Source organism: Raphanus sativus, chromosome 3 (genome assembly GCF_000801105.2).
Source record: "Raphanus sativus cultivar WK10039 chromosome 3, ASM80110v3, whole genome shotgun sequence".
Taxonomy (NCBI): domain Eukaryota; kingdom Viridiplantae; phylum Streptophyta; class Magnoliopsida; order Brassicales; family Brassicaceae; genus Raphanus; species Raphanus sativus.
This window is the reverse complement of record NC_079513.1, coordinates 7,620,635-7,647,398: the sequence shown is the minus strand read 5'-3', so window position 1 is coordinate 7,647,398 and position 26,764 is coordinate 7,620,635. Positions and strand designations below refer to the sequence as shown.

The following is a 26,764-nucleotide window of genomic DNA, read 5'->3' as shown; positions in this document are numbered from 1 at the left end:
AATGTGTGGTTACCGCCAAAACCGCCAAGATGTGTTTTCCCGTCAAAACAATAAAAATGTATTTTCCCGCAAAAACATGTTTTCCCGAAAAAAACCGCAAAACATGTTTTCCACCAAAACTGCAAAATCGCGCTTTTCCGCAAAAATCGCTAAACCTCGTTTTCCCTCAAAAACCTCAATACCGTGTTTTCCGCAAAAACAGTATAAACATGTTTTCCCGCTAAAACCGCAATATATATGCATTATTTAAGATTTTAAAACTTGAAACATAATCATTTAAATCATAAACTTAATTCATATGATTTAAATTGTAAATAAAAAATGTGTTAAGTCTTAGGTCAAAGAAAAAAAAAAAAAAACAAGAAAGGAAATCTAACATTTAATTTTTGTATCCTATTGGTCGATATAATGATGGTGTGGTTCGCTAATTTTAACCATTACTATATTTTAATCAATTGACCAAATTATTTTTGGTCTATTTGTTTCTTCTCTTTGTAATGTGGTATTTTGATCTTTTTTTTCTTCTTCAACTTTTGCTTCTTTCTTCGTCTTCTTTCGACTGTTTATTTCTCTCAGACACAATACATATTCATCAAGAGAAATTGTCAAAATACCATCTTCATAATATTATTTTTTATTATTACATTACCCACTATTATGTTCACTTTTAAAGAGTGAAAAAAACATTTATAATCCTAGGATTAACTAATCTAAACTTATGGTTTAGAGTTGAGAGATGTGGTAGGATTTAGGGTTTGAGGTTTAGAGTTTAGGGTTTAGGGTTTCAGCAAGTTGTATGTTAGATTTTGATTTGATTAATGAAATTATAGACATGCTAAAAGAGGAGTTTGAATAACTCAAGCAGAAAAGATTTCTTCGATGCTTTTTGATTATGTGAGTGTGTGAAATAAACTAGTTATTTGATTAAATAACAACTCACGGGAAAAGCCATAACATGATCGTTTTTTATAGGTGAAATTTTCCGAAATTGGTTACCCATGTTTGTGTGTGGACTAAACTATGTGATCAAATCGTATATGATATATTTTACTTGGCTATATGCATTGACAATTCAAAGGAAATGACGTTCAAGGACAGCTTATAATGATGGAGTATCGTCTTCATCTGGTGATGTTGTTTACTACAGAAACATAAAGGAGAACTTTGAAAATTCAGTATATGGGTATGGTTGGATTGCGGTGCACTGTACTCTATTGTGATTGGTATGACAATACTATTAATCGTAGGGTGAAAAACTGACACAATTAGTATTACACCAGTACATTCTCGAAAGAGAGTACAGTATTATGATCATTTCATTATTGCTTCTTAAGGTGGCTATATATGTCAATATATCCATAATGATCAATATTATTATTATTTACCATATAACTAATACAAATATTTATTTTTTTTTGGTTTGTTACATCCGTTATCCTTGGGTTTGGCACATAGACAATCCTTAGATCACTGTAACGTCAATCAACCCTAGAGGTCGAGTACATGAAAGATCTGATCGTGACTCATTGCAACCAAACTCTAGCATCAACGTAAGACCAGTTGAGGATTCATCAAAATGTTCAACTCTTTGTCGACTTAACCGAGTTTGGAGATGATGCTGTTGTATCTGAGTCAAAGGCTGAGGTTGGGAGTACTTTGGATATTCGATCCGGTCTCGGATAGACCTGGACTCAAACAGAAACTCTGGATCCAAAAAATATACCCAATAGATAATTTGTCCTAGATCCAGACCCGCATGGAGCCTCCATTTTTGAGTGGTTCGGTTTTCGAATTCTGGTAAAGTATCTATGCCAACAAAAGAGTTACATATGAGTGTACATACAAATTTTAAATAAAAATTTCAAAAATTCAAAAATTTAAAGCAAATTTCCTAATACAATATAATATAACTTTATTTATAATTAAAAACCTGCGCTTTTAAAGTGCGGATCAAAATCTAGTCAATAATATTAAAACATGATAACTTTTTATCTGTTTGACAAAAAAAAAACTTTTTATCTACTTGCAAATAGTCTATGTTGGACTATTATATTAATTTAATTTTCTAGTATTTCTCCTACATCTAACTTAGTTGTTATTAAATATATATCATATCTAACCAACTATTTTAGTATTTTAAAATAAGATATCTAAAAAAATATTCTTTAGTATCTTTTTCTAAAATTACATTTTGATAATATATTTTAATATCTTTTATTTGAAATATAAATATATATTTCTTTTAATATTTAGTTAAAAATAATATTCATAATTAATATTAACTATAATTAAAAACGAATTATTGATTCATTTTAATTTTATATTATAAGAAATAAAATTTCTATAATATTTATATATAAAAATTTATATTCGTAATTAAATTACTACACCAGTTAATAAATATAAAATGACTTAATCCATTTATTAGCTATTTTATAAATTATAAAATAACAGAATAATATATATAAACTAATAAATAATATAATATTTTAATATATATATACTTATTATTTAAATTATAATATTAAAATTAATTTGATATTTATCAATTATGAGACAGGTTAAATGACAATAGTTAAATTTATATAATAATGATGAAAAATTATAATAACAAAATAAATTTTTGACCAATATGAAAAGAAAATAAATTTATACTATAATTAAGTTTTAAAATATAAGTAAAATCGATACCAAACGGGTTATATAAATGAATTATCTTATTTTCATAAAATTATATTAATGTAAATTTTAATTTAATTAGTTTGACTAAAAATTTGTATAGCTAACTTTTGTAAATTAGATCATGACATTCATTATATATCCACCATTAATCTTTACATTCATGAATTAAAAAACTTTAAATATGACAATTTAAGCCGAATTGTATTACATAATGGGTCATTCATCGGTTGAACCGGTTACTGAGTCCCGTGTTTTAGCGGGTTTTTGCGGGTCTTATAGAACTTTTAAATAACAAGTTTTTTTAACCAAACCAGAATACATATAGGATCATCGGTTTAACCGCGGGTCAGGGTCGACGAATTACCAACACTAAACATAATGTTTTGTGTATAACATTTAAATGTAGATACACAATCAAAAATACAAACTTATATCATATAAATTTGGTTTGTTTCAAACATATCCCACGCTTTGAAAGAGCGGATCAAAATCTAGTTAATACTATTAAAATGAAAGGAGTCCTAAAAATCTATTTAAATAAGTTGTTTTGACCTATTCATTAATTTTTTCAATAAGATTAGCTAAAATAATCTTTATAAACATCTCCTAACATCATTCCTATATGTAAGCTTTTTATTTGGAATATCATTAATATCTTTAGAATATTATAGTAACAAACTAACAATCTACCATAACTACATAATATGCTTTGATAGTATTACCGTTTTTTACTATGTAATATAGTTACCATATAATACACTACTAATCACGTGAATTATATATTTTTATATTCTAATCATAATTAACAGCGGCTAATACATAACCAAAACCAGAATTACATGGAGAAATAATCGTATAATAATTTTATATATACCTCTATGAATAAATAGTGTAAGTACAAACTTCTTTGAACATAAAATGTTGACTCTTATATAAGTAAACCAAAAGTTAAGAGATCCACACTTTACATTGTTGACTCTTATATAAGTAAACCAAAATGTTGACTCTTATACATGACGGTACCCATTCTTGAGAAGTGGAGACAGTGCCCCCTTGGATACCCCGAATCTCTACCTGCCGAATTGATGCTTCATGGATTGATAATGGCAGTGTTAGTGACTTAGGGTGGAATTTCAAGGACCAAATGGGCTCTGTATCCTTTGGACAAAGGGCATGTAGCAGGAACCTCTCAGCACTTCACGCTGAGATGGAAGGTTTACTTTGGGCAGCTTCATGTATGAGGAACATGAGGATCACCACGATAAGCTTCGAGACGGACTGCACAGATCTGGTGGACATGATTACGAATCCGGGGGAGTGGCCAGTATTCGCGACAGAGATCGGGATTTTCCAGGGCCTCCATGAAGATTTTGAGGATGTGAGACTATCTCATATTCCTCGAAACATGAATGGACGGGCCGATGCTCTAGCTAAAGAAGCAAGAAAGAGAGGATACATTTTTTCCCATATAGATCAGACCCGGTCAGATGGAGAGACTCCACGGAGACTCGGCTCGTCGGACCACCACTTGATCTAGATAAGATGGGCAGCTGACAAAAAAAAAAAAAAAAAAATTCACGTTCATTTATGTCTATTCTTACATTATTCTAAAAATTATGATACATGAATTATAACTATTTGTAATTATAGTTTGACACATATCATCTCATACTTGAGGTTAACCTAAATATTATATATCATATAACATATTATAACATATATTCTTAGATTATATAGTTTCAAGTATTTACAAAGTCAAATTTGATAAAAAAGACCTTTTAGCAAAACATTTGTTAAAAAAATTATAGATATTACGTTAAATTAGTCTTTATATAAAAGTATAATAAAAATAGTTGTTCAGTATTAGTTTAAAAACTATTAAATTTTACGAATCTATGATATTAAAATAGCCAAAACACTGCCAAGGAATCTTAAGTCTCTTCAAACACAATAAACGTAACTTTTATATAATATGCACACAAAATATAATAAGATAGAATACGCTTAGGCATTTGGATCTTCGAATCAGGTACGGATCGATTTTTTTCGGATCCTAGACATTTAGACCTAAGTAAGAATTGAAATTTTATGATTTGGGTTCGTATTAGTTCCTTTTGGAGTTCGATCAATAATTAAAATACATGTAAACTACATGTAGTTTTTAATTACATAACGGGTCCGGATCCTTTTAAATATTTAGAACCCGAAAACGATTTAAACGAAAAATTTAAAAATACATGAACCGCAAAAATATCTAAAAATATTCAAATACTCAAAAGACTCGAAAGACTCGAAATTTACATGAAATTTGACCTGGAAACCCAAAAGTCTCCAAAATTTTATCTGAATATCCAAAATATTTTTTTGAAAACTTTTGAAATTTTACTTGAAGCCTGAACTATAACCAGAAACCAAAACTCAAAACATAAAAAATAATTGTAATACGAAAAATATCTGAAATATTCAAATATATCTAATATACATAAAACATTTCATCTACTTTGGGAATCCGATCGGGTCTCGGGTAAAATCCATACTTGAACAAAGATCCGCAGTTCAAAAAGATACTGGATAGATACTTTGCCATGGGCTCAATCCCGGACCAATATGCGTCATCAGTTTATATATATCTTTCAAATTATATTTTAATAAGAACATAAAATATGCGCTTTAAGTGCGGATCAAAATCTAGTTATCAATATCATCCTACAAAAGTTATTTCTTAAAAATGTTGACCAGTTTAATTTTACGAAATATGTTTTGAAAAATATTTCGAAATTAATTTTACATAATTTTTTGTACAGAATGTTGTCGAGATTAATTTTTAAAAAATTGTTTCGTAAAATATTGTCGAATTTAATTCTACAAAAACTGTTTTATAAAATGTTGTAGAGTTTAGTTTTTGGCAGTACTGGCTCTTAACCATGGCAATAGGGACAATGGCTTTGGATCTATTGGTCCAGAATTTTTTTTAGTCTGATTTATAGTAATAATAAAAGATCCACGTTAATTTGCTAGAGAACAAATTAATAGCTAACAACTTTATAAAGAGGTTATGATACCTAAACTAAATTTTCTATATAAAAAGATATTTCTTTTATGTATTGTTTTCGTATTTAAAGGAATTTATACCTCTTTTTCTATATGTTTTAGGTTATTGAAATTTTTTAGCCAAACTTAAAAATACAATAAATTTCTTTTTTGCTAAACTGTAAATATCATATAAGATAGAAAGAGATTACAAAAGTAGATTCTTAAGTCCGAGTCATTTTGGCAAAAAGAAAGAAACAACAAGATGGTTCACCACAATTAACAAGAGACAGTGGTCACTTAAATAGAGACTAAGGACTTATCGCAGCCACTTAGCCATAAGGTTACTAAAGCTTTTCTTCTCCCTCTTAGAAGAGATAATGTTTCTCATCTCTCTATCAACAAGAATGAAAACAGCAGCAGCCGAGACAGAAATATGATTATGGATCAGATTATTCCGCTGTTTCCAGAGATGAAATACCATCGTTTGCGCAGCAAGCTTCCCAAGTAGAAAAAGACTTTTAGAAAGAGGCTGTCGTATCCAAGAGAGCAGCTCAGCCCAATTTGTGAGTGGCGAGGTGGGAGGATGGCATCTACCGAAGACCTCACTCCAAACGTCAAGCCTGTAGCCCAGGCCAAGAACAAGTGCTCCCTAGTTTCGATTGCGTTTGAGCAGAAGGAACAAAGTGGAGAAATCTGAATACCCCAGCCTGCAAGCCTGGCCTTCGCTGGCAGCCTATCATAGTTTGCCGTCCACATGGTGAATGCATGTTTTGGTAGCGCTCCTTTGAACCAGACCACATCATGACAATCTTTAACCTCCATCTTGGGTCTCAACGCTTTCAATGTATTGAAAGAGCTGAAAGAATGAATAGGACAGTCACCAGCAAGCCATTCATAGCAATCATCAATATCATGAGTTAAAGGAAAAGTAATAGTAGTAACGTAAGTGTGTAGTTCAACTTCCTGCTGAGAGCGGGGATGAGGTAAAGTCCATACTGCACCATTGATAGCGTCCGCTACCACAGCGTCATCTCTAACTCGCAAGGCTCTAGGACCGAGAGGCCCTAAGTGCTTGATTAGCTGGCCTAGAAAAGTCTAAACGTCGGCCAAAAGCTAGTAAAAAGCCCATTGCCAATCACCGATTTGCAGAACTGAATAACCAGTGGTCTGAGCTTTAAAAGTCTCTTCCAAGCCCACAAATCAGTTTGAGCAAGATCAATGGTCCAAAACGACTGACCAGATAGATGAATACAACGATGCCAGTCCGCCCAAAGCGAGGAAGAGCTGGAGAGTAGTATCCAAATGAAATTCATGCATAAGACTTGATTCCAAACTGTGATGTTCTGAATGCCTAATCCGTCTTCCTGCTTAGGGAGACAAACGGTAGACCAAGCGGCCTTGGCGATGCCTCTTTTTTCCATATTTCAAGACCATAAAAATTGGGAACATAACGACTCGATCGTCTTGATGCATCCCTTAGGAAGCATAAACGCTGAAATCCAGAAGTTGAAGATACCGAAGATAACTGATTTCAGGAGCTGCAGTCTGCCCGCAAATGAGAGAAGCTTGACCGACCATGATTTGAAACACTTGGTGATCTTGGTCATAAACATGGCATATTCGGATATTTTAAGCTTACGAGTAACCAAAGGGAGGCCAAGATACCGAATGGGGAAGGCACCAGAAAGGAATCCATAGCGAGCTATGGCTAATGATTCCCCTCGGTCCAAACCCGCGGTGAAGAGTTCCGTCTTGGTGGAGTTCACAGTCAGGCCCGACCAAGAGGCTAAGTCATCAAAGCATTCAGAGATTTCGTGCAGGCTGTTGCTTGAACCGTCAAAGAATACCATAACGTCGTCTGCAAATATGAGGTGGGAGATCTTGACGTTCTCAGTTCTTGGTTGGTATCCAATATCTCCCATATCGTATCTAGCGGCGAGAAGTCTCGATAGACCTTCCATAGCCAGGATGAAGAGGTATGGTGACAGGGGATCGCCCTGGCGAATACCTCTGGTGCTGTTAAAGAACCCACCCAAGTCACCGTTAATGGAGATGGAGAACGAGGCAGTAGAGAGGCATTCTGAGATTAGCCTGATGAAGCTTTCAGGTATTGCGAGGGCACGCAGGGACGCTATGATGAAGTCCCATCTGATGCAGTCGAATGCTTTCCTTAGATCAACTTTAAACATACCACGCACAGAGATGCATTGAGTGTTGTAGCCATTAACGAGGTCCGTAGCAAGCAAAACGTTTTCTGCCAGTAGCCTCCCCGGTAGAAAAGCTGATTGAGACTTAGAAACTATCAGAGGAAGAATCTCTTTAAGTCGCGATGCCAGCAGCTTTGAGATTACTTTGTATACCGTGTTTAAACAGGAGATGGGTCTAAACTCAGACGGGTGGGAGGCGTTGGGAATTTTTGGGATAAAAATAAGTGTCGCTGAGTTCCATTGCTTGAGAAGACAACCCGACTTGAAGAATTCTTAAATGGCCTCAGTGACTTCCGGCCCAATCAACTCCCATGTCACAATATAGAACTCCACTGAATAGCCATCCGGTCTACTAGTCTTGTTTCTTGGAAGAGAGAAGAAAGCCCTCTTAATGTCCTCTGGAGTGAACATTTGCCAAAATTCTTCGATCTGCTCATCGGAACATCTGAAATCGAATAATAGATCAAGATCACTCTAGACAACACATGGACGCTGTAGTGTCACTACCCAAAAGGTCTGAGAAGTAGTCTACACACAGCTGCATTATGCCAGTCTGAGATTCAATCCGCTGGCCAGAATATGAATTAAGAAAGTGAATGTGGTTTATGGCTTGTCTGGTCGCCGCATATCTGTGGAACAATCTTGAGCTGCCATCGCTGAATGCTTGCCAATTAATTCTTGATATCTGGAAGAAGAAGGCTGCTTCTGCATTTGCTAGTTCTTCCCATTCCTTTAAAGCCAGGAGTTCAGCAGAGGCATTCACCGTTGTAGGTGAGGACTGTGAGGGATTAAACTCACCTCCTGATTTTAGGTCAGGTTAAAGTTTAGGAAAAGGTTAGGGAAAGATAACGTGGGCTGAATCCCGTAAGAACTTGATGAATGAACTTTGATTTGTATTGATATAATAGAAATGAGATGATTACAAAAGATGATCTTTGATGAATATAAAGATCACGAGAGAATTACAAGTAAGAATGTTTCAATGAATGTTGAGTAAAAATATGAGTAGCTTCGGATCCTTTTCTTGGTCTTCGACTTTCTCTTTTTATAGCTTTAGACTTCTTTAGGTTGTTTGTAACTGATCTCCGAGATCCTCTCCACTTGAGGTGGAATCTGCAACAGCTTCCCCTTGACCGGGTCCTGCGCTCCTTCTGGTTGCGACGTGAGCTTCCTCTTCGTCGTGACCTCCTTAGTTAGGATCCTTAGCTTTCAGCCTCCGGTTCTAGCTTAGCTCTCTTTTAGACTTCAGACTCGTGATGGGCTTGTCGTGGCCCATCATCATCTTTATTATTGAATAATCAGTTACCGGGCCATATTCGGGCCCAACAGTTGCCCCCAGCTCTCGAAATGAGGTTTCGTTATTCTCGGGAGCTAGACCTAGCCGCCCAAGCTAGATTCTCTTGTTGAGATCATGATTACTAGCTATCTCAACCGCATTTATTCATATCCGATCGGACGGCTATAATCCATCTCTAGTCGAATCAACGGTTTTAGATTTAAGCGAATTTAAATTTCAATTTCCGACTTCCAAGACGTGATGGGATATAAAGCTGAGAGAATTAACTGCTTGTCTCTCCACTTTCTCCACGCCTCTCGACGGTTTCCAAGGTAATTCACACCTCTCTTCTTTATTTTACCGTTTTTTGTCGTTATTTTTTTATCCGCCTCTCGATCAATCTAGTTCTCCATCTTGAACTTCTCTCTGAGAGTCTGTCTTAGATCAATTCTATTCTTTACTTCCTGTTTTCCCTCTCCTTCCCTATCATGAGTCGAAAAGAAGGTTCCGGCGAAGTTCAGATCTCAGCCTCCGGCGCCCGTATTATGAAGGTCAAACAGGAAGCTGGTGAGAAGATGGCGGAAGCCAAGAAGAAAAAGAGTAAAGACTCGATCGGAGCGAGGGTTAAGAGGATGAAGAAGAAAGGCGGTAAGAGCGCCTCCTCCGGTCCTCACTTCCCTTCCCTCTTGAAGGGTCAGGACGTTGTCAATCTTGCCACTCAGGCTCACGGCAAGAGTGATCTAGTTAGAGCTTGTGCTGAAAACGAGAACCCCGAGACCGCTCCGGAGGGTTGGTTCTGCGTTCATGAAAAATATATCTCCAAGTGCCACCTTAGATTTCCTCTTCCCACCCTTTTGCTGGATCTCTTAGATCATTATCAGCTAGCTCTTCCTCAGCTTTGCCCGTCGGTCATCCGAGTGATAAACGGGTTCATCACTAGAGCCAAGGAGGAAGGAGTTATCGTTGGGTTATCTGAGTTAATGAGTCTCTTCTCGATAAAGGAGAGTACTTCCAAGGATGGCGGGAGTGGTACCTACTATCTCCCCTGTCGTCCAGGGCTAGGCATTTTCAAGTTCTCAGCCAGTGATGATGACTGGCGCAGGAAGTACTTTTATGTCAAGATTGACCCTTCCACGGTTCCTGTAGGCCGTGACCTTAGGAACGCATGGTCTGATATTTCTGGTTAGGATTTTAGGGATATGCTCACATGTTTATTTTTGTTTGTCATGTTGTGCTAATCGCCTTTTGACTCTTTTTGCAGAAATCAAAGATCCTGTCAAGTTATCTAGCAAACTTACCAGAGCTCTCTACAGGAAGCTACAGCATAGCCCTAACACTTGGGTAGCTTACACTACTTCGAGAGTTGGATCAGCTAGGTTCCCTGAACGGTACCAAGCGTCCTTCCCTGATTCAGTGACGGTTGCTGGTTTAGAAGGTATCTTTTTATTCATGATTCATGATTTTTACTATTCGAATTTGTCTTATACGACTAATGGATTTTTTTATGTCGTAGTTTCTGAAGGTGATTCCATTCTCGAAGTTTCCTCCGGAGCAAGTACTTCTTCGAAGACTCAATCACAGAAGATGCCAATTCAACCTTCCTTCCGTTCCAGGGGTAGATCGACCAAGGCTGCCAGCTCCTCTAGAGGGAGTGATAAGAACCAAGGGGGATCCTTCCTCGACTCTGTGAAGGAGGTTCTTGATGAAGGAGGCTCTGCCCCTGCTAAAGGTGTCGTCTCTTCGGAACCTAAGGTTCAGGAAGTTGGCCTTCCCTCCGAGGTCCCGATGACTGAAGCTGATCCTCAAGTAATGAGGGACCCTCCGGAGTCTGAGCCCCCGAGGAACAAGAGGTCCCGAACCGACCAGGTGGATAGACCTTCGAGGTCTTCCTCCTCCTCCTCTAGGGGAGGAACTGTTGGCTGGACCTTTTCTCATTCAAAGCCTGGATCGGTCTTGGACGATCCGTGGGGTTTGGCTACTCTGATGAGGCACATGAAGAGTCCTGGGTGTCCCCTCCCCTCGATCTCCAATATCACGCACAAGGATGAGTACGTTGATATTGCTCATCACATGGGTCAGGTATGAAGTTGATTTCATCCTTTAGTTTTTTCTTTGGAAGATTTCTTGTTAAATCGTTTTTCGTTTTCTGTAGCTGGCTGGTGCTATCAACAGGGCTCAGTTCAAATTTGAGGATGCTGTACACAATGCCCCCAGTGCCGAGGAATTAGCCCAGGTCACTGAATTGGTCAAGGCCACCAAGACTGAGCTCAACCAGACTCGGGCTCTGATCTCGGATCTCCAAGCTGAGGTGAAGAGACTTGGCTCCAAGTGTGACGCTCAGCAAGGGACGATCGAGAGCCAACTAATTGACCTCCAGGTGAAAAATAGGAAGATTGGAGAGTTGGATGCTGCTCGGAAGATAGCCGAGTATCAAGTCAAGGAGCTAATTGCCACATCTCAGAGCAGCCAAAAGAACAAGGAAGCTGAGGTCAGGCTAGCCGTCCGGAGAGGAAAGAAGGAGGTAGCCGAAGCTTACAACAAAATTCTGGTTGTTGTCAAGGAGAAGTTCTCCAAGAAGAAGGACGAAGTCGACCTCCTGGTTCACGCTCAGGAGATTCAAGCCAACACCGAGCTCCTGAAAGATATGCTGGATGGCGAGATTAAGAGTACTCAAGATGAGTATGATCGCTTGGTGGCAATAATGCCGGAAGCTGTTGCGGCATACGAGAAGGCTCAGGTCTCGGACTTCTCGATCGGCAAGCTCCCTCTTCCCCAACTCTCTGAGAGTTCAGGTACTTTTGAGGTTAATATGTTTAATCTCTCCCTTTCTGGAGAGTTTGGTTCTAATTTGGGATTGGTGGGTTCTTACTCAGCCCCAGTCGAAACCGCCTCTGGAGGTAGCGACAAGGAGATGGAGGAGGAGGTTCCTGAGGAGGAAGATCCAGCTGGTAAGGGAGCTGAGAAGAGCTCGGATGACAAGGAAGTTTAAGAGCTGAGGCTCTTTCATGTTTTCTAGGATTTCTGCCCGATGGGCTTTGTTTTCATTTGTTTCTCAAACTTATAGCCTGAGGAGGCTTTTAAACCTTTATCTCTGTTAAGGTCTCTTGAACCTTTGTTAGCCTGGGGAGGCTTTTAAACCTTTCATTATCAAACTTGGTTTTCAGTTTTATTTTAATAATTTTTGACTTTAGTCGTGAAATATGACAGCTTAATCATAATCGATCTCGTGATAAGTCTGAAAGACTTTGGTCGTTTTTAGTTCCTTAAGAGGAATTCTTGGAGTATCGGGACTAGCTTAGGATTTTTAGGGACCTAAGTTTAATCTGGACACCTTAGGTGGGGGTTCTTGGGAACCTGAACTTGTTTGTGGGATTTCAAGACCCGTTGAGACTTGCTTAGGATTTTAAGACCTTTGTGATTTGATGAGGATTTTAAGACCTCGAAGATTTATAAGGATTTTAAGACCTTGGAGAATTGACAAGGATTTTAAGACCTTGGAGATTTGGTAAGGATTTTAAGACCTTAGGTCCAGGTTCGTCGAGACCTGATATTGTCTGGAGGATTTTAAGACCTCATGTTCAGGTTCGTCGATACCTGACATTGCTTTGAAGGATTTTAAGACCTTGGAGAATTGACAAGGATTTTAAGACCTTGGAGATTTGGTAAGGATTTTAAGACCTTAGGTCCAGGTTCGTCGAGACCTGGTATTGTCTGAAGGATTTTAAGACCTTAGGTTCAGGTTCGTCGAGAGCTGACATTGCTTTGAAGGATTTTAAGACCTTTAGGACTGCTAAGGATTTTAAGACCTTAGGTTCAGGTTTGCAGGGACCTGTTTTGTTAAAAAATTGAGATATCGAAAATGATTTCTTTATTGATAGTTGGATACATGGTATCATAGTAATCATACAACTGCTGTATTATAACGATCATACATTTGCTGCGTGGGCTATGTGATTTTAATCAGACATATGCCCCCTTTGATTGTAGTGAACGAAGTGTTGAAATGAGGTTGGGGCTGCACTCATGACGGAGTTGCCTACGTACCCAGTCAAGGGATCAAGCCTAACGTAGTTCAGGAATTTTAGGTACCTAATGATAATATCTCTTAAGATTCGTGGCGTTCCACGATCTGATTTCAGGTACCCCGGTTCGCACCTTTCGGAGCTTGTAAACGCCAGGTCGTACTACATGGATGATCTGATAGGGACCTTCCCAGTTAGTTCCTAACTTCCCAGCATTTGGTTCTTTGGTTCCTTCGAAAACTTTCCTAAGTACTAGGTCACCAACAGCAAACTGCCGGAGCCTGACTTTGGAATTGTACTGTCGTGCCATTGCTTGCTGATAGTTCTGAATGCGAATCAAAGCTCGGTCCCGTCTTTCCTCGATTAGATCGAGGCTGTCAGTTAGGAGCTGATCATTAGCTGCGGGATTGGATGTACAGAGTTCCCGGCGGAGGCTACCAGCAATGGTTTCAGCTGGAACGACGGCTTCCATCCCATATGCTAAGGAGAAAGGAGTTTCTTCTGTAGCTTTTCGTGGGGTGGTTCGACATGCCCAAAGTACTTCAAGTAACTTCTCTGACCAGAATTCCTTCTGGGTTCCGAGGCGTTTCTTGAGGTTTGCTAGTATTGATTTATTAGCAGCCTCCGCCTGTCCGTTACCTTGAGGTCGGCGAGGTGATGAGAAGGTCAGGCGGATATTCCACTTGTCACAAAATATTTTGAAATCGTGGGATATGAATTGTCCTCCATTATCGGTTACGATTTCGTACGGGACGCCGTGTCTACATACGATATCTTTCCATACAAATTGCTCGACCTCGAACCTGGTTACCTGCTGGAAAGCTTCGGCCTCTATCCATTTCGTGAAGTAGTCCGTTAAGACTAAGAGGAAGCGTAGCTTCTTCTTTCCACTTCCTGATGGTACTAGTGGCCCCACGATATCCATGGACCATCTCATAAATGGGTAAGGGGCGGATATGTTAGACAGCTTCTCCGCAGGTTGGTGTATAATCGGTGCATGCCTCTGGCATTTGTCGCATGAAGAGGAATAGGCCTCACAATCTGCAATAATGGTAGGCCAGAAATATCCTTGTCTTTTGATTCTGATGGCTAAAGCTCTTCCTCCAGAGTGGTTCCCGCAGGAACCGTCGTGCATTTCCTTCATGAGTCTCATAGCAACGAGGCCATGGACGCATTTTAGGTAAGGTCCGGAAATGCTTCGTTTGAGGAGGACAGATTCAGTTACGCAATATCTCGCGCTTAATGCTTTGAGCTTTCGAGCCTCCCATTTATTGGGTGGAGTCTTTCCCTCCAGGATGTATTGCGTGATTGGAATTCTCCAATCCTCTCTTCCTACAACTTTGTTATGAAGAGACGAGGGAGGTTCCTGTTCGGGACCTGGTGTCGTGGTGCCCCCGGAGGTATTGGTAGGATTGGGCTCCAGGGAGTCTGAATTCCGAGGAATACCTCCAGATGAATTTTGGAGAGCTGTACGGCTTCTGGTTTTAACTCTGCAGATGACTGGGTCTGAGTTGGTGCCCCCGGGGGTATTCTCGAGATCAGGCTCTAAGGAGTCTGAATTTCGAGGAATATCTTCCGTGACTTGGATTATGTTCCCGGAGGTATGCTTTTTTGCGCTGCATATTCTGGTTTTTGGAAACCAAAATGTTGTGAAAACCTGGGTAGCTACCGCTTCAGGGCAGGTACCTTCGGGTTGCGCTTTTAGTTTGCTCTCTTTTTCAGCTTTAGTAGCTATGTCGATGCTTGGTTTCTCGATTCCTTCTACGGGTATGATTCGTTTTACGAGGGGGTCTGATGTGGAAGCTAAAGCAGCCAATGCATCTGCTGAGGAGTTCTCACCTCGTGGGATTCTCGTTAGCTCGAATTTGTCGAACTGCCTAGTGAGGTTCTGGACGACTTCGAGATATGCCCCCATTCTTTCGTCCCTCGTTTCATATTCTCCGTGAAACTGGCTAGCTACTAGCTGTGAATCACTATAAGCGTTTAGCTCTCGGATTCCGAGGCTTAGGGCGAGCTTCAACCCTGCGATTAGTGCTTCATATTCAGCTTCGTTGTTTGAGGCGCTGAATCCGAGCCTATATGACTGCTCGATGGTTTCTCCTGCTGAAGAAGTTAGCCTTAGACCGATACCGGAGCCCTGTTTTGATGAGGCTCCGTCGACGTATAGGCTCCACTTCGGAGATTCCATTTCGGAGTCTAACTGCTCGGATGTCAATTCGATGATAAAGTCAGCGAGGACCTGAGCTTTCGCTGCTGCTCGAGGTCTATACTCAATATCATATTCGCTGAGTTCTATGGCCCATTTAGCCAATCGCCCTGACTGGCTGGGGCTGTGCAAGATCATTCGTAATGGTTGTGAGGTCATTACAACGATCGAATGCGATTGGAAGTAAGGTCGCAATTTTCTGGCAGCTGTTACGACTGCTAGAGCTAGTTTTTCCATCGCAGGGTACCTGGTTTCGGCATCTATCAAACTTTTACTGGTGTAATAGACAGGTCTTTGTTCGTTTTGTTCCTCTCGTACTAGAACGCCGCTGACTGCAGCAGTTGATACAGCGAGATATAGGTACAATGGCTCTCCTACTACTGGTTTAGATAGGATCGGAGGTTCGGAGAGGTAAGCTTTCAATTGCTTGAAGGCTTCCTCACATTTCTCGTCCCATAAGAACTTCTTATTATTTCTTAGAAGCTTGTAAAATGGGAGACATTTATCGGTAGACTTGGATATGAATCGATTCAACGCCGCGATTCGTCCAGTCAGTCTCTGCACCTCCCTGGTCGTCTTAGGTGACGGCATTTCTAGGAAGGTTGCTATCTGCTGCGGGTTGGCTTCAATGCCTCTTTCGGTTACGAGATAGCCTAGGAACTCGCCTGAGGGTACCCCGAAAGTACATTTAGTGGGATTGAGCTTCATATCGTACTTGTTCAGGATATCGAAGCATTCCCTTAAATGGGAGATATGATCTTCCCCGGCTGAGGATTTGACTAGCATGTCGTCGATATAGACCTCCATGGTTTTTCCAAGTTGTCCAGCAAACATCTTATTTACTAGCCTTTGATAGGTAGCTCCTGCGTTCTTTAATCCGAATGGCATAACCTTATAACAATAGGTTCCTCGTTCGGTTATGAATGCAGTTTTCTCCTGGTCCTCAGGATCCATCATGATTTGGTTATATCCTGAGAAGGCATCCATGAAGGATAGGAGTCGATGGCCAGCTGTTGCTTCAACTAGGCGGTCGATGTGAGGTAACGGGAAGCTGTCTTTAGGGCAAGCTTTGTTTAGGTCTGTGAAATCTACACAGATTCTCCACTTCCCGTTTTTCTTCTTTACCACTACTGGGTTAGCTAACCAGTCGGGGTAATGTACCTCTCGAATGGACCCAGCTTTCGTAAGTCGGTCAACTTCGTCGTTAACAGCTTGAGCCTTTTCGAGACCTAGCTTACGACGCTTCTGTTTGATCGGTTTGAAAGTAGGGTCAACTTTTAGCTTATGGGTGGTGACGTTCGGATCTATTCCTTTCATGTCGTTGGTGGACCACGCAAAGGTTTTGACATTGCTTTTCAAAAAATCGATGAGCTCCTTTTTTGTCTCAAGAGGTAGCTCGGACCCGATGCTCACCTGTCTTTCAGGATTTGAGTCGTCGATGCAAACTTTTTCGGTTAGGTTCCTGGGGGGACCTCGAATATTTTGTTGCATTTCGCGACCTTCCTGGATCTGTAATTGCTATTGGGGGGATTTTTTGAGGATTTCGAATCCTCCCAAATAGCAGATCCTGGATATCTTCTGGCTACCGTGTATGGTAGCTATCCCTTCGGGTGTTGGAAATTTTACGCACTGATGGTACGTTGAGGCTACTGCCTTCATTTTGTGGATCCAAGGTCTTCCCAAAATCGCGTGGAACGGGGAAGGTCTATCGATGACTACTAAGTTGGTCATTTTCATTATTCCGCCAGCTATGACTGGGAGCTTGATTGTTCCCAATGAGGTAGCTGTTTCTCCGGAGAAGCCTACGAGATTAGCTTTTTGGCCAATAATTTCGTAGTCGTCTATTTCCATCCCTTTTAGGGTGTTATAGAAAATGAGGTCGACAGAGCTTCCTGTGTCTATCATGAGCTTAGGAACCTCGTATCCTGCGATGTTCAGGGTGACGATCAACGCATCATCGTGAGGTCTGTCAAGGTTTGAGGTCTCGCTCTCCCAGAAAGAAATCTTAGTGTTGGATTCAGGATTAGGAGGCTTAGGTCCAGTGTTAGACACAGCCTTCCGCACGTGATTCTTAATGGAATTGACGGAGTCTTGACATATGTCTGATCCTCCAAGGATACAGTCCACCCTCGAGTCGGGGTTCGATTGATGGGAGGGTTTGCTCAAGAGAGCTTCGACTTGTAAACTTTTTCCTTGGGGGAATTTCCCAAGAATCATGTCGACTCTTTTTTGGGAACTGGAGGTGGCGAATCGGTTTCCTTCTCAGGTGACCTCTCGCGTTTCGGGGAAATGTCCCTGGAACCTCTTTTCTGATAAGGTGGCGGCTTTTTAAGGTCCACGCCCTTTATTTCTCCGGCTGCGAATTTAGCTGCCAGCTGGCGTTGGAGGTCCCAACACTCTTCGGTTGAGTGTCCTTCGCGATCGTGATAAGAGCAATGTTTGCCTTTATCGAAGCCTTTTGACCAGGGAGTTTTGTTTGCAGCTGCAACAGGTTTCTCTTCCTTGTCTTCCTCGATTGCGTAGGAATGTTCTCCCTGAGTTTGATTATTTCGAGGGTTACCCTTTTTATGAGGTCCCTTAGTCTCGGAGGAGTCACCTTTCGAATGATTCTGTGGTTTCTTGTGGAGTTTATCCAGTGCAGCTGTCTCCTCCTCCAAAGTAATATATTTGGTGGCTCTATGAAGAGCGTCATCGATAGTTGGAGGAGCGTTGAGTGTTAACTCTGACCAGAATTTCGATCTATAGAACAGACCTCTCCTAAGGGCCTCGATGGCGACTAGGTCGTTAGGATTCGATAGCTTAGTTCTTATTGCCCTGAATTTCTCAATGTAGACTCGTAATGAATCTCCCATTCCTTGACTGACCTTCCAAAGGTCGGCCTCGGAGGCTTGCTTCCGGATATGGGTTGAGTATTGCTTCATAAAGGCGTTGGTTAATTGATCAAAGTTGTCTATCGAGGCTGGCTCGAGGCCGGAGAACCACTCAAGGGCTGTTCCGACCAAATTTTCGGCGAATGTTCTACAGTAACCTGCTTCACATTCTTCCTGAGTGAAATGGGCTTTAACAATTGCCAATCGGAAAGCTCTCAAATAGGCCTTCGGGTCGGAGGTCCCATCATACTCAGGAATTCTGATTTTTCGGGTATCTCTTATGTGAGAGCTGGCAATTCTGTCCGTGAATGGAGTTCCACGGGTTTCTTCGATTAAGCTATCGATTTCGGGAGCTGAACTCGTAGCTTTATGGACTTGAGCTCCCAATTTCTGGAGAGCCGCGTGAGTTCTCTCCATATATCTACGGATAGCTTCAGGTCCTTCAAACGGAAGGATATTTGGATCGTTCGCAGGTACCCGATGAGTAGGTTCCTGACGGAATCGAGTTGGCTCATCTTCCCATGCGGTTAGTGGGCTAAGTCGCTCGACATTTCTTGGGTTATCGGAGTTTATCCTTTGATAACCGTCCTCATTCGGGACCGAGCTTCTAGTTTGATAAACCGAAGCTGACGCTCTGCCTCCAGATGGGAAGGATATTCCTGCTCCGGACCTAGGATCAGGTGGCGGAGGAGGTAAACGATTACTTCTGTCAGTGACCTGACCGGGTGTGGAGCTGGTTGTCGCTACGTTACTTCCCATAGCACTGGCATTAGGTGGATTGAATACGGGAACTGTTCCAGTATGAGGTGTCTGGAAAGCAGATCCGCGTCCTTCAGGGGCAGTGCTATCAGGGGAAAAGTTTAAACGTGCTCGGGGAAAAGAGGGATCGGTTAATCGATCATGGAAGATGACCCCGGAGCTTGACGTTGCGGTGGTTGGGTTGTTGCGTTTAGAGATCTAGTTATCTCTTCGAATCGTTGTTGACGTACAGCCAGCTGATGCATCGTGCGCTCACTTTCCTGAGCTCGGTCTACTAATTGTATCATCATCTGGCGGATCTCAGAGAGCTGAGCCTCCGTTTGATTCGGAATGGCTTGCTGCTGAGGATTCTCGGTAACCGGGAGCTCGGAGGTGTTTCCACCTAATGACCTCGGGTTAGTAACTCCGGTTGTAGTTTGGCTCGTTCGAGCATCAACCGGAAGCTGTTGCCCAGATCGGTGGTCGCCACGTTGAGGCTCTGTGATTACGAGACTAGAGCCTCCGTCATTCGGTGAGCCATCGCTCTGAATCGGGAGGTTAAGGTCAGACGGGGTTGTTGTCTGATCGGTAGGGTTCATCCTCGAGTTAGAGTAAGGGATTCGATTGTTTCTTCCCCACAGACGGCGCCAATTGTGAGGGGTAAAACTCACACCTAGATTTTAGATCAGGTTTTATGTTTGGAAAAGGATAGGGAAAGATTATCGCGGGCTGAATCCCGTAAGAACTTGATGAATGAACTTTGATTTGTATTGATATAGTAGAAATGGAATGGTTACAAAAGACGATCTTTGATGAATATCAAGACTATAAAAGAATTACCAATAAGAACGTTTCAATGAAAGTTGAGTAAGATATGAGTAGGGTCGGCCCCCTTCTTAGTCTTCGACCTTCTCTTTTTATAGCTTTGGACTTCTTTAGGTTGTTTGCAACTGATCTCCGAGATCCTCTCCACTTGAGGTGGAATCTGCAACAGCTTCCCCTTGACCGGGTCCTGCGCTCCTTCTGGTTGCGACGTGAGCTTCCTCTTCGTCGTGACCTCCTTAGTTAGGATCCTTAGCTTTCAGCCTCCGGTTTTAGCTTAGCTCTCTTTTAGACTTCAGACTCGTGATGGGCTTGTCGTGGCCCATCATCATCTTTATTATTGAATAATCAGTTACCGGGCCATATTCGGGCCCAACACTGAGGACTACCTACTCTGCAAGCTCTTCAAATACTCACTGATTGGAGAAGCTTCACACTGGCTCAAGCAGCTACCTACAGGATCATTGACATCCTGGGCCGACATAAAAAAATGCCTTCCTGCGTAATTTCTTTGATGAGGCACGCGCTGAAGACTTAAGGAGCAAAATCGCCACTTTCGTGCAAAAGCCTGGTGAAACTTTTAAAGACGCGTGGATCATATTTAAGTTCTTCCAGCGAGACTGTCCACACCATGGATTCAATGAAGTGCAACTGCTAAGCACTTTCTACAGAGGTATCGCCTTGAGGTATCAGATGGCTCTTGATACTGCTAGCGAGGGGAACTTCAACACTAGGAATCCAATAGAGGCTGTGAGACTTATTGAGAACCTAGCCAACAGCAGCAGCACCAAGAACACTGACTCTGACAAGAAGAAATCGGTTGCAGCCATCGGGGAAGACCAGATGAATGAAGTCAGAGCCAAGATAGATGCTTTACATGCATTTCTGGGGCAGCCAGTCTGCTCAGCTGAAGAAGGAGAGGCTAGAGAAGATGATACAGAGGAAGATGTGAACTACATTGGAGGTACTGGATTTCAGAGATATGGAAACCAGAGTGGAAACATAAACTTTTTTGGCAGTGGTCAGAAGGGTAACTACAACCAGAGTTCACAGTATCAGAAACCCTTCACCAACACCAGGAACTACGGCAACTCAGCTTACCAAAACCCACCACCACCCACCCAGGAGAGTAAGTTTTATGCCATGATTGATAGAGTTCTAGAAGGTCAGCAGAAGCTTACAGTAGACTTCAATGGGAAGATTGACTCTGTCTTCAACAATCTAACCACAAGAATAGACACCATCTGCACTCAAGTTAAGAAACTTGAGACACAGATTGTCCAGACAGAAGACTCTATCAGAAGAATTGGAACTTCTAAGGATGAGATTTGCTAAGTTAAATCCTGCACTTTTATTGTATGTGTCCTTTGATCGATACTCCCAAGGTAAAGCCTGCACTTTTATTGTATGTTAAGAAATGAGGTTATTAGAGAGGAATGTCAGATGAGATTTGCTAAGTTGTTGACTAGATGAGTTTGGTTGCTAAGCTAGGATAAGGCATAATGAACTTCTGTGATTAGGATGTTTAGATATGAATTGCAAACCCATAGAGTGATGACTTCAATATTTTGAATCTTTGAGTTCCTACTATTTTCAAACCTTTTCCAAAGATTATTGTTTTTGCTTGAGGACAAGCAAATGAGTAAGTCTGAGGGAGTTGATATACAATGGATTTTACCCATTTTTAACCATGGTATACTAGTATTTTATTATATATTTAATCTGTTTTCTAGTCTGTTAGGTATGTTTTCAGGTTCAGGAGCGTTTCGTGATAAAGTGATGTTTTTGGAGCATTTTGGAGTGCAAGAGATGATACACCCGAGTTGACAATTCAAGACCAAGTCGGAAGTCAACATTGCGATAAGAATCGATCGATACTCATCCTGAGTTGTCGATCGATGTAGCTGAGAAGATCCGCGTACTAGAAGATTATAATCTATCGATACACAACCAGTGTTATCGATCGATATCAAGGACGAAATGGTTTAGCCAACTACTTCACCAAGGCTTCACCAAATTACGAGATTGCCCCTGACGAGTTCATTATCAGCTCGCGCCTAGGCATATCTAGAAGCCATCGATCGATATTCCGACAGGTGACTCGATCGCCGAGCGAAAGGAGTATCGATCAATATCTCTAAAGGATATCGATCAACTCTTTTTCTGTGTCAACATACGACAGTTGAGGCCAGAGATCTAGATTATTTAACCAGTAAGACATCACTTTGAGTTAAGCGACTGAGTTCTATAGTATCATGCGAACAACTTGTTAGGCATTTATAGATATTATAATCTCCATTCCTGACTAAAAGCTCTAAGTCTAGCACTCTTTATTTCATTTAAACATCTCATCATATTATAATCTCCATTCATGCATTTATAGATATTATAATCTCAATTCATGCGAACAACTTGTTAGGCATTTATAGATATTATAATCTCCATTCCTGACTAAAAGCTCTAAGTCTAGCACTCTTTATTTCATTTAAACATCTCATCATATTGTTAGTTAGAGCAACTACCTTGCTCATTTTAGGAATTGCTATTTACATTTCCATCATTAAAACCAACTTCACCTAGGATTGATTAGTAGATTATATTTAATTGGTTCCCTACCTCCTCGTAATTCGATCCCTAAGTACTACAGTTGTACCTCTTGTTTGAGAGAGTAAGCTCTACTGGGTAATTTGAGCAATATCAAAGGATGGTAGCTAGATCTAGGGCTTCTATTCAGGTATTGGAGATTATAATGTCTATAAATGCATAATAAGTTGTTTGCATGATATTATAAAACTCAGCCGCTTAACAATCAGTGATGTCTCACTGGTTAAATAACTAGGTCTCTGATCTCAACTACACCTTTCGCAGCGCCGATCGATTCACCTGTCGGGATATTGATCGACGGCTTCTAGATATGCCTAGGCGCGAGCGGATAATTAACTTTATGTCTCAAGGAGGGTGGTTAGCTCTTCTCCAATGAGACAACTAGTTCAAACAGATAATTCAGGATATCAAGGATCCTAGTGATCTATGCTCTAGTTAGCTAATCTCGAACAAGCATAGGGTACAATCCTAGTGATCCGAGTTGTTCGGAAAAACATCCGGTTGACGAGATGTTGATATGTGGCACCAGCGTTCTTAAGACCAAACGGCATTACTTTGTAGCAATATGTTCCGCGATCGGTGATAAATGCGGTTTTTTCGCGATCGTCGGGGTTCATCATGATCTGATTGTAACCAGAGAAAGCGTCCATGAATGACAAGAGCTTGTTCCCCATGGTTGCTTCGACCAGTCGGTCGATATGCGGAAGCGGAAAACAGTCCTTTGGGCATGCCTTATTGAGATCGGTAAAGTGGACGCATACTCGCCACTTGCTGTTTTTCTTTTTGACTACGACGGGATTGGCAAGCCAGTCGGGATATCTAACTTCTGTTATCGACCCTACTTTGAGGAGCTTTTCGACTTCCCTATTAACTGCAATGGCACGTTCGGGTCCCAGCTTCCGTCTCTTTTGTTTAACGGGTTTGTGAGTCGGGTCGATGTTAAGTTCATGACATGTTATGTTGATGTCGATTCCCGGCATATCTTCCACGGTCCAAGCGAACATATTAAGGTTCTTCTTGAGACACGCTATGAGCTCTTCTCTTAGCGGTTCGTGGAGATTGGCTCCGATTTCGACGCATCGCTCTGGGTAAGACTCATCAAGGCAGATCGAGACTACCGGCTCGCAGGTAGGTTCACGCTTCCCTTCTAGGGCTTCAGGTCTTTGCGACTGCCAGAAGACCTCTGGGGAGTCTTGCAATGCTGGTTCGTGAACAGTTTGCTTTTTTCGGGGGGTTTCGATCTCGGAGTTTTTTCGTTTTAACCCAGCGGCTAGGCAGACTTGCGATACTTCCCGATCCCCTTGTATTGTTTCAACCCCGGAAGGAGTTGGAAACTTGAGGCACAGGTGGAATGTTGAGGGAATCGCTCGCATGGAATTCAACCATGGAGTTCCAAAGATCGCGTTATACGCTGTCGGACCGTCGACCACCAGGAATTCCACATATTTGGTGACGCTCCCGGCTTTGACTGAGAGATCAATCGTGCCAAGGGTCATTGTAGTGTTTCCCGAGAGTCCAACTACTGGACTGGGATCGTCTGTGATAGCGTTTAGATCGATCCCCATTCTCTCGAGGGTGCTCTTATAGATAATATTGGCCGAACATCCGGTGTCGACCAATACTCTTGCTATGTCGATGTCTTGAATCGTAAGTTCGATTACGAGGAGGTCATCACGAGGTTTGGCTTGACAAGCTGTTGCTCGATCCTCGAATGATACGATGTTGCGGACAGACGACATGGTCATGCTGAATCTTAATCGACTAGCGGTTTTTGAGTTAGAGAATCCGACCCCCCCCTCCTTCTAGCGCCAAACTGTGGGAACCGAAATTCGCACTTTCGATTTTTACTAAGTAAAATATGGAGGAAGGTCAAGATAACCCGACTTTCCCTGAAAGTCCGGATTCTCTGCGTAACCACACAAAATCGAAAAAGAAAGAAAGACGACAAATCGTAAATAGAAAGTCGCTCGAAGGCGTTTTATTAATTGAATGATACGAATACAAAGTTTCTCCGAAAAAGAGAAGAGATATGCTGCGACATAAAATATAGAGCTGCAGGCAGCAAAACGTCCTAAGCCTTGCCTTGCTAGTCTAACCACCTAAGCCCTAAGTTCTCTAAGCTAACAGGAATTCTCTAAGTCTCTAAATCATGGATTTGCTATGATGCCTCTGCTCCTTGCCCCCAAGCTTCTTTTTATACTCCTCCTAAGACGGTATATTCTCCCTTTGGGCCAAATCTGTCGCGAATCGGGCTTTTTTCATTTTCGTCGATCTTTCATGCTTATCGGGAAACTTGACATTTATCTTTGAGAAACTTGACATTTATCTTTGGGAAACTTGACATTTATCTTGTTATGTGAAGATAAATACAAACCATCGTACTTATCTCGAATTTAGTTTAAAAATCGTAAATGGGCCGTTCGGTCATGTTTGGACCCTTTCGGGCCGTTATTTAGACCTTTGACGTTATTACGATTTTTCCGAGAAAGTACCCTTGTCACTTTATCAATCTTCCGAAAGATCCCCAATTCCTCATATAGTTGAGATGATTGGTGTTTAAGATAACCGTCACCGTCTTATACGATGAATCGAAATCTATCCTTGAATCGAACCTTTCGCGGTTTTCCGAAACTTCCCCGACGATTCCAATTGAAACGAAACGGAGTTTTAGATTCACGATTTTAAGGAGTCGTACTGCGAGGCTTCAAGCAAGGATGCAAAGTATAGGAAAATGGGCCTACTCGCCGAACGACCCACACCCCGGCGCCCAGACTTTGATCCTGGGCGCCGGGCGCGCAGATGCGGGACGTCCGTCTGGACGCCCGGCGCACAGAAATGGGACGTCCGTTGTGGGAACCGAAATTCGCACTGTCGATTCTAATGAATAAAAAACGGAGGAAAGCCAAGTTAACCTGGCTTTCCCTGAAGGTCTGAATTCTCTGCGACAGCCAACGACAAGTGACCGAACAAGTGCGGAAAATATAGAAAGATAACAAAAGACGAAAATCGTACAAAAAGGGTTTTGTTAAGAGTTGGGACTGGACCTTGAGAAAGGCTGCCTACGTACCCCTTTCGAGGATCAAGTCGGACGTAGTTCAGTTAGAAAGATTTGAACAAGAGATCGAACTGCCTGGCGGAGTACGTCTAGTACGAGCATTTGTCATAGAAACGGGCGTGTCGAGAATAACGCCTAGGGTTTCTATGTGCGGAACTCTGAGTAAAATGAATGTTAGATTCTTCCGAAGGAACAGAAGTCTGCGGACAAGATGAAGGTAGAACGAGAGGCGGCCAGACGTCCTAGGTCATGCCTTGCTAGTCTAACCACCTATGTTCTGAGTTCCATCGGTCTAAAATCTCGGATCTGCTCTCTAAGACTCTCAATTTTCTTCTCTTGGATTTTTCTCTGTCTCCCCTTTGCTTCTCTCCCCAAGCTGCTTTATATACTCCTCCTTATGACGGTCTATTCTCCTTTTGGGCCGTGAATCGGGCTTTTCCATTTTCGTCGATCTTCGTGTTTATCGGGAAACTTGACATTTATCCTTTTCGGAATTTTAACATTTATCTTGTTATGTGAAGATAAACATAAACCGTCGTATCTATCTTAGAAAATCGTAAATGGATCGTCCGATCGTGTTTGGTCCCTTTCGAGCTGTTTCTCGGATTTCCGCTGTTTCTACGATTTCCTTGAAAGAATACTCCTGTTTCGATATTGAGCTTTTCAGAATATCTCTGATCCTTCGTAAAGTCGAGATGAATGGTGTCTTAAGATGACCATCATTGTTTTATACAACGAATTTAAGATCTCCCTGCCCGTTGATATCTTACGAGTTTTCCGAAGTCTTTCCGACGATCTTGGTTTGGAATAAGAACGGGAGTTTTGTTCGCAGAATCTTAACGATTCGTTCCGCAAGAACTTGGGAAGGACGCAAAGTACAGACTTCTTGCGGCCGGAGCCTAGAACTTACGCACGAAGACTAGCCACCCGCCGACCCAAACCAAAGCGGGGCTAGCCGCCCGGCGACCAGAACCAGCGCGAGCGCTAGCCGCCCGGCGACCTGGGCCGGCGCTAGGCGCCCGGCGACCACGGCCAGCACCAGCGCTAGGCGCCCGGCGACCAGGGCCGGCGCTAGCCGCCCAGCGACCACGGCCAGAACGAGCGCTAGGCGCCCGGCGACCACGGCCAGCACGGGCGCTAGGCGCCCGGCGACTTGGGCCGGCACTAGGCGCCCGGCGACCTGGGCCAGCGCTATGCGCCCGGCGACCACGGCCAGCACGGGCGCTAGGCGCCCGGCGACCTGGGCCTC

At 41.9% G+C, this 26,764-nt stretch overlaps 3 protein-coding genes across 3 annotated transcripts; all 3 read right to left on the bottom strand.

Moving 5' to 3' along the window:
• Nucleotides 1–6,159: 6,159 nt before the first annotated feature.
• LOC108845069 (uncharacterized) lies at nt 6,160–8,466 on the bottom strand. Its single transcript, XM_057006259.1, has 4 exons — nt 8,459–8,466; nt 8,241–8,367; nt 7,355–8,054; nt 6,160–6,800 (listed from the first exon to the last, which is right to left on the bottom strand). Exons 1-4 carry the CDS (start codon nt 8,464–8,466, stop codon nt 6,160–6,162), a joined length of 1,476 nt encoding a protein of 491 aa, XP_056862239.1.
• A 4,557-nt stretch (nt 8,467–13,023) lies between these two features.
• LOC130509719 (uncharacterized) lies at nt 13,024–16,928 on the bottom strand. Its single transcript, XM_057005900.1, has one exon. The coding sequence runs from the start codon at nt 16,915–16,917 to the stop codon at nt 13,288–13,290; it is 3,630 nt and encodes a 1,209-aa protein (XP_056861880.1). The 5' UTR covers nt 16,918–16,928; the 3' UTR covers nt 13,024–13,287.
• A 5,870-nt stretch (nt 16,929–22,798) lies between these two features.
• LOC108835372 (uncharacterized) lies at nt 22,799–24,199 on the bottom strand. Its single transcript, XM_057006258.1, has 3 exons — nt 23,450–24,199; nt 22,956–23,365; nt 22,799–22,841 (listed from the first exon to the last, which is right to left on the bottom strand). Exons 1-3 carry the CDS (start codon nt 24,197–24,199, stop codon nt 22,799–22,801), a joined length of 1,203 nt encoding a protein of 400 aa, XP_056862238.1.
• Between the last annotated feature and the right edge of the window lie 2,565 nt (nt 24,200–26,764).